The 8,272-nt window shown below is 41.1% G+C and overlaps 1 protein-coding gene across 2 annotated transcripts; it reads right to left on the bottom strand.

The window, feature by feature from the left end:
- Positions 1-5,012: 5,012 nt before the first annotated feature.
- On the bottom strand, positions 5,013-7,965 carry rps24 (ribosomal protein S24). 2 transcript variants are annotated; one of them, XM_018760855.1, is made up of 5 exons: positions 7,924-7,965; positions 7,213-7,278; positions 6,825-7,034; positions 6,185-6,298; positions 5,013-5,071 (listed from the first exon to the last, which is right to left on the bottom strand). In XM_018760855.1, the coding sequence occupies exons 1-5, from the start codon at positions 7,924-7,926 to the stop codon at positions 5,069-5,071; spliced, it is 396 nt and encodes a 131-aa protein (XP_018616371.1). In that variant the 5' UTR covers positions 7,927-7,965; the 3' UTR covers positions 5,013-5,068. The 2 variants fall into 2 exon arrangements, with proteins under 2 accessions (XP_018616371.1, XP_018616369.1); XM_018760853.1 differs by lacking the exon at positions 5,013-5,071 and adding an exon at positions 5,663-5,683.
- Positions 7,966-8,272: the final 307 nt, after the last annotated feature.

The following is an 8,272-nucleotide window of genomic DNA, read 5'->3' as shown; positions in this document are numbered from 1 at the left end:
AGGTGTCTTTTTCGAGAGAGAACGAGAGGCGGACGCTGCCTAATTAGCATAATCCTTCGTCAAAGCCCTATAAGAACACGCTGAGCTCTATGGCGCCACCTGGCTGCGGCAGGGTGGCACGGCGGCACAGCGAGTAGCACTGCTGTCTCATAGCGCCTGGGTGATGCCAGAGGACGTGGGTTCGATCTCCATTTGCTCTGTGTGGGGTTTGCATGTTCTCCCCGTGTCTGCGTGGGTTTCTTCTGGGTGCTCTGGTTTCCACCCACAGTCCAAAGACATGCTGTTCATGTTCACCCATAGTGTGAGAGTGACCCAGTGTAAGTAGTGTATCTAGCAGTGTAAATCACCACGGTGAATAAGGTGTGTGGGCTGGTAACACTACACAGAGTTCATTGGAAGTTGCTTTAGAGTAAAGAGTCTGCTGTCTGCTAAACATGAAAAAAAATTAACCGAGTTAAACACCTGTGTGCTTTTTGGGTGAGAACAAGGGGTTTGTATTTTAGGACACATTCGACCCAAAGTGAAGTATGTTTGTGTGTGAGGGACCTTCGTGTCCTTCTGCACGGGGTCGACGTGACTGCGCCTGAGAAATGAAAATGGGTTCATCTGTAAAAAAGAAACATGTCATCTACTCTTACATTTATCTATCAAGACACTTTTCTCCAAAGCAACTTCTAATGGATACTATGTAATGTTATCAGCCCACACACCTTATTCACCAAGGTGACTTACACTGCTAGATACACTACTTCCAATGGGTCACTCATCCATACATCAGTGGAAGATGCTCTCTCTCTCTCGTCACTCACACACTATGGGTGAACCTGAACAGCTTGTCTTTGGAGTGTGGGAGGAAACCAGAGCACCTGGAGGAAACATGCAAACTCCAGACAGACTGAGCAGGGAGCTGAACCCACTTCTTCTCGCACCACCCAGGTGTGGTGAGACAGCAGCGCTACTCGCTGTGCCACTACTCCACCTGGAATTAAGTCCTCTTAGAAAATAAAGCCCATTAAGAGGACAGTTCATAGTGGCATTGCGGATTATGGCAACTCTTTACCCCCTAACCCTCCTATGTCTGAGAGAGACGTTATCGAAACCCCAACATTTACACAGACACACGGCTTCAGGGTGAGTCAAAACCCATAAGGTGTCCTGAACCCATAAGACATGCGTGAAGCCAATGGGAACACAAATATTCATGTAAACAGAGTAAATATGCATGTAAACATGATCCAAACATGAATGAGCTTCACCGAGGAGTGTAAAACACCCCTGGAAGCAAAGCCCATATCAGCTGGTAGATGAGTCACGGTGCACATGTGGGCTTGAGGGCTCTTGCATGACTCCTGTGGTCCTTTTCATCCGCTCTTTTTATTTAGATGTTGTGTAGGTACACACACACACACACACACACACACACAAACTCCTTAAGCGCCTCTGTCTCACTTGGACTCACTTTTCCTCCATCAAACACCTTTACTCTCACGCTGCTGAGCCTGTGCCCTTCTCCCATCGTTCGCTCAGCTTTTCTGCTTCATTTATGAGGGATTTTCCATATTAGAATAAGAGCACGTTTAGCTGCGCGAGATGTGGAACGACTTTCCGCCGCTGTGTACCGAATCACTGGATCACAGAGCTTCTCTAAGTAGGATTTCATTGATCAAAAGGTGACTGCAAAGCCTGTTCTGCAGTATCTGTACCGTGGTACTCTAACGATGGCTTACCACAAGGGATCCGATAAGGGAATCAAAGTTTTTTTCTCACTACAGCTACTTGGCCAGGAAAGTATAGGCCTTTCATGTGCTCATTGCTAGTAACTGGTCATTGTAATTGGTAATTGTTTATTCTCACTAACCACCTACCCTGAGCAGGGTCGCAGGGGTCCGGCACCCATCCCATAATCACTGGGTGGGTAGACCCTGGAAAGGATGCCAGTCCATTGCAGGGTAGCAACAAACACATGCATTAAGGGCAATTTAACATCACCAGTCCACTCGAACTGCATGCCTTTGGACTGTGGGAGGAAACCAGAGCACCCGGAGGAAACCCACGCAGACAACAGGAGAACGTGCAAACTCCACACAGACTGATCCGGATTTGAACCTACACCCAAAACAGCCAAGGTGCAAGGTTTGTCGGGCGTCGGGACATGGGGTTTTATAAGCCCCAGAATTAAATGTCTTCCGCAAACTAAACTTTACATTAAAACTTACGCTGATTTTTTTTTTTTTTTTTTTAACCTTCATTAAAGTGCTGTACGGAAACACACTCACAGCAGACGTTGCTGATAGAAAAACATCACAGGATCACCCTCTTAAAATACCACAGTAATCTTTTTTTTCAAGGTGTTTGCCCCAAATAAACAGACGCACAGGTGCCACTGCGCCGATTTGGAACGTGAAACGCCCACAATCACACACACACACACACACACACACACACACACACACACACACACACACTTACTGCAGCTTGGGCCATCAATGGACAGAACTTTGAAGAAACACTCAACTCTGTAAATATTGCGATGCTGACGGTGTGTTATGTGGAATCAGCAACATCAGAAACAGAACATGGACTACAGACCAATGCATACAATAATTATTATTATAATAATCACACACAATGCCTACAACCGCTTATCCCAATCGGGGTCGCAGCGAGCCAGAGCCCAACCCGGCAACACAGGGCAAAGGGCTGAAGGGAGTAGGGACACACCCAGGCCGAGACGCCAGTCCATCACAAGGCACCCCAAGCAGGACTCAAACCCAGATCCGCCACATAGAGGGCCAGGCCAAACCCGCTGTGCCACCACGCCCCCCATAAGATGATGATAATAATAATAATAATAATACTAATACTAATAATGGATAACTAGTAGTGCTACTGCTGTTGGATGTGAAGGTTGCCAGTTCAAATCCCACCTCCAGCTGTAGTACTCTTGAGCAAGGTACTTACCATCAGATGCTCCAGTTAAAGCACCCAGCTGTATAAATATGTAAATAACTGTAAACAGATTAAGTCACTTTTTCAAAAAAAAAAAGTCAGATAAATGAACAAAATGTAGGTTAAAATGTGTAACAATGATTTGAAAACAAAAGCAAAATCTACAACAATAGTAATCATAATAAAACATACTGTGGTTGTCCATTTTGGCAGATGCATCACATTTTAGTTAATGCTTCATAAATGATATGCTATTTATTCTATTTTCTTTCTGGTTTTCAATGAGTCCCTTGGCACAGGATGGGAAATTATTTTGCTTGGGTGGTGGGAGGTCTGCTTCAGTTTGCAAAGCAGCAGGCAAGTGCCGGTTTAAAGAGGCAATTTGAACGTGCTGTTCCCTTCTGACCGAAAAACGAACGGACTGCCATCGTCTCCGAATTTGGGGCTGTGCACACGGGGCATAAGGATAGTATTATTCAAATTTTTTATTGCTTTCCCACTGCTCTTTAATTAGGGCTCAGACTTAAAGATACGAGTACCTGCTGTGTATGTGTGCGCACAGCCAAAGGAACCCCCTTCCAGCTAAGATCTTTTATAAAAAAAAAAAAAAAAAAAAAAATTCATGAAACAATAGTAAAAAATCATTTGCAAAGGGTCAAACTTTGAGGCCATGTGGCACAAACCAACATCTATTGCTCCTGGATAAGAGCAAAAAATGAACGTTTCGTGTCTCATTTCTTAGACTGCATCAAAATACTCTCACCTCATAATTTGAAAGTGTTGCAAGGGTTACCCAACAGCAATGATTCAAAGGTTACCAGGTTCTATTGCAAAACTAAGATTTAAAAAAAAAATTCTTGTAACTGAAAGCAAACATTCTACAAATTCAGCTTCGAGTTATCACACACATCTGACCTTATTTACATGCTGAAATTAATTCCCCAACTAATCTTTCAATGCCATTTAGCTTTGCATTGTATACATGACTGTTCTTTATTGAAACGTCTTCCTATTTAAGCTGAACTGTTCTTGAACCTCCAGCGTTTAAAAAAAAAAAAAAGAAAAAAAAACCCCACAATATAACCCCTCAATAAAGGCCTAAAGAACAGGTAATATAAACAGTGGCCAGGCCATTTCCCACTACATTCTTATTAGAAAAGGAGGAATAAAGTGCACATGCATAGTAATTAAGGAAACACAGCTGCTGTCTGGATGAGGTCCTGAGGTTTGCATACAAAGAGACAGCTGTACCCTTGTCCGACAGCTCACTGGGACTAATTAGTTTGACTGTAGGAGCAAGCCAAGAAATACGGACTGTCTTCCATAATGCGTTCTGGTCGGAGAAAAACCTTGCATACGAATTACGTTTCATTTAAATAAAACTGCCATCAGCCCGAACATTTTCAACTGTTCTTTTATCGGACTTCTGGATTTTGCCTTCAACCTTATTAAAGATGCAATACATCACAGATGGCACAACAGCATCAGGCTCTCCAGCTGATGCGTGCAAAGATTTCGCTCAACTCTTCACGAGAAACATTCTGAATTGAGAAGCTACACCAGGTTAAGGGCAGATGACAGTTTTCTTTAACATTAAGGGTGAAGATTTTCTGTAGTCTCAAGAACAATAATTTAGGTTGCTGCAGTGAACTGGTGCCACCTAGCGGACAAGGCCAAAATACCATGGTAATGTTCAAAAGAAAGTTGTAAAGCAAGAAATGTGCAAAGCACAGGGCTAGCACAGTCCTTCTAGTGTCTTTACTGAAGGTTAAAAACTCAAGTGATCAATCTGCCTCAATTTGTGCAACAATGTCCTTCTCACTAAACATGTTTGCCATGCCATCTTCTGATTTTATTTCATCCTGACAATTATATCTTACTGTAAGCTGATCACATCGTAGATGTAGCACAATATTTCATCCTTTTCACACTAAGTGCAAATTAAGAGTCACCTTGAACAAAGGAATCAGTAAAAATATTTAGCGGTTATACCTAGACTTCCCTCTGACAAACCTGCACAATCAAAAACACAACATATCCATTAATGGTAAAAAAAGACAAAATTTGGTTTTTCAAGTTTATTTGACAAATTAAGATGAGATCTTCCACATGTCCAGGCTCACTGTAGAAAAAAGAAAATGCAGTTTTAGTTTTCCCAATGCAACAAAAGTTTGAATGTCGCAACTGTCCTTCCGAGCACGTTTCCACATTTCCTTTAAAAAGTATACTCACCATATTCACATCTAAAAGACTTTTAGATTTTAGCCAACGTTAATCCTACAAAACTGAACTATTTTGGGAAAAAAAATCTATACATCTTAAGTGCAACAGACTAAGAAAACCATGCACTTCATTGTCAATTTTAAATAAAAGCAGTTATGTCAATCCTTAAAAGCAAAAAGCACTTCTAAATAGAGGGTATGGAATTATGTGGAATCAGAAAAAAAGTTAAGGGGCTGACAAACTTAAGGATAACCCCAAAAGATTAATTATTGCCAAAAGTCATTTAAAGAACATGGCTAAAAAATTACATTTGTTTTGGCAGCCTAAAAAACTAAACCATTACTTACACAAATCAACATTACTTAGGGGGCATTACAAGACAGCAGACAATGGTGTTGGGCAGGTGAAGAACAGGGAAACAAAGTACTACAGGATCAAGTGAAAATCTAAAATATGCTGTGCAATAACACACCATGCTCATTCTCTAATACCTGCAACAGAAACTTCATTTCTGGAAATACGCATGGAAAGTAAAGAAAGAAAAAACAAAATGAGTTTAAGAACTTGCTTTGTGCATACGAATGTTCATGTTTTAACAATAACTGCTATTAGTTCTTAGTCCTAACAAACCAACAGGGTTAAAGCAGACAGGGTTTCTAAATACTACTCAAAATACAAAACAGTTGTCAAGTCATTATAATCACTCCTTCACATGTTATGTGCAAAAGGAGTTACTTGGACAACTCTTTACCTTCTATTATCCCAAAGAAACGGTTTTTTTTAAAAAAAGAAAAAGTGCATTAATGTGACAACATATTGCAAGAACATAAATCAAAAACACAAGTAGTATATCCATCAATTGTGTCAGCTGCCAGCCAACATTTAATACTTAAACTTCATATCACAACATAAATAACAAGAGTGGATGAATGATTTGCTCTTTACACACTAAATAGTATTCTATAAGCTGTTTAAATCATGTATTTTAAAAGGAGAGCCTAACAAACATTACCTTTTTGCCAGCAGCTCCAACGTTCGCTTTAGCAGTTCCCCGAACTTTCTTCATTCTGTTCTTCCGTTCCTTGCGCTGTTTCCTGGAGGACTTCTTTTTCTCATACAGACCGTGCTGTTGGAATACAACAACACTTGCCAAATTGGTCCTCAGCCTTCCGCAAATATGTGACAAAGAAGCTGATGCAAATGAACACCGACGCTCGACTTGAAATGAAAATGCACAAAACATGAGGAAAGCACACATTAACTACCCCGAGAGGCAAGAGCAATAAGGTTGAATTCCATGCAGGACCACACAAGGCCACATACTAAGAAAAATATTGCTTTGAATACACGTAGCAAAACAAAATAACCAAGTCAGATAGCTAATCTTGCTTTTCAAATATGAGTAATACACACATATTAGTACTTAAATACTCAGCTACACAGTCAGTACAACAGGGAAATGTGCTTTAGGAAACTAAGGTGAGTAAATCACAGACCGCCACCACAATGCACACACTGCGTTAGTCTTTCGATTAACGGCCAATTTAAACCTGGAATATAAAGTGGAACAACCGACTGCACAAATAAGCACCGAGCATCCTGCAGTCATCGGAGGACCGCTGCACGCCAACGGACACGCGACGCCAACTCACCCTGGCCAGCCTGTGCTTGGGCTCGTTCTTCTTGGCGTAGTCCAAGGAGTCGTAGACCATGGCGAAGCCTGTTGTCTTGCCTCCTCCAAACTGGGTCCTGAAGCCAAAGGCAAACACCACATCCGGGGTGGTTTTGTACATTTTGGCCAGTTTCTCCCTGATCTCCGTCTTGGGCACAGTGGCCTTGCCAGGGTGCAGGACATCGACGACCTTTGAAAACACACACCTCCTCCTTACACAAGGGCCTCGTTCCATGGGAACATTATTAAAAAGCATGAGTTAACGGTGGACACCTAAATTGCCGCAAGTTTATTTTAATAAAAGCAAACTTGTGGCAATGTAGGTGTCCATATTAATGGACATATTATGGAATGGAAACCTTACTTACCATTTGCTTTCTCTGAAGCAAACGGTTGGTCATGAACTTCCTCGTCCTAATGGTGACTGTATCGTTCTGAAAAACAACAATTTTTGTTAAAAACGGCATTAAAACTGCTCCTTCCCTTTTGCTGGGTCAAAACAGGTTTTTACTACAGTAATAGTACTACACTCGTGTTGACGTGAAACGTTACCAAGCTGTAAACTAATACTTTGGATGTTATTTTTAGCACAACTATGCTGGACTTTCAAAAATATAATAAAATTGATTTCGTAAAATATTTATTTTCCACATTACAGCCCCATCACGTTTCGGGAACTTATGAAAATTGCAAACACTGATCTCCTCCTCTCTACAACAACTTGTGGAAACCTCGATTTTCTACAAACAACAACCTAAAATGTTTTTCTAAAGATTCCGTTTAACACGTACGAATGAAACAGAACGCGGGGAAAATGGTGTGGGGTATAAAAATTAACTTTTCTGACAGTAAACCATCTTTAAGGCCTACTAGTCGTAGATCATATTTGAGTGAAGAAAATAGACGGTGTATATTATACGGAGAAAATAAATTATTTCATCAAAATCGCAGACGATATTAGGCATAATATCCATGTACTATTGTCACGATAGGTTTAAGGTGGTTTTAATTCGCACTACATAAGAGATTGCAAAGATTATTCAAGATTTTTCTTTCGATTATTCGGGGACTAAACTCACCATATTTGCAACGCTCTTTCAGGAACGCGTAAAAGGAAGACGACCTCTTTGGTGGCCAATGATATGCCTGCAGAGGACCCGGTCTGAGGTGGCCGAGGACCTGCCTGATTGGAAACGGAGACAGATACGTTCATGAATGATTTGCTGCCATCTACCGCAACGGAGTCACAAACTGATCACTCGAAGCTGCAATTCTGCAGTTTGTCAAATCTAAATACTGTATATTAAAATGTCCAGTTACATTGGCTATTATGCTTCACTTCACGCGTGACTCAAAATTCAACCGTATAAAAAAAAAAAAAAACAACTTAAATTCAACACATTGAAGTTCCATAACTGAAAGTTATTA

Source organism: Scleropages formosus, chromosome 24 (genome assembly GCF_900964775.1).
Source record: "Scleropages formosus chromosome 24, fSclFor1.1, whole genome shotgun sequence".
In the NCBI taxonomy this organism is placed as follows: domain Eukaryota; kingdom Metazoa; phylum Chordata; class Actinopteri; order Osteoglossiformes; family Osteoglossidae; genus Scleropages; species Scleropages formosus.
Note: the sequence above shows the minus strand (reverse complement) of the source record. Positions and strands in the feature narration are given on the sequence as shown.

Bases quoted from the DNA above. Each gene is read 5' to 3' on its own strand.
- rps24 (XM_018760853.1), bottom strand. The intron at 7,035-7,212 runs GTAAGTAAGGTT...GTGTTTTCAAAG, and splicing joins TGCTTCAGAGAAAGCAAATG to GTCGTCGATGTCCTGCACCC. The intron at 6,299-6,824 runs GTGAGTTGGCGT...GTATTCCAACAG, and splicing joins CCAAGCACAGGCTGGCCAGG to CACGGTCTGTATGAGAAAAA.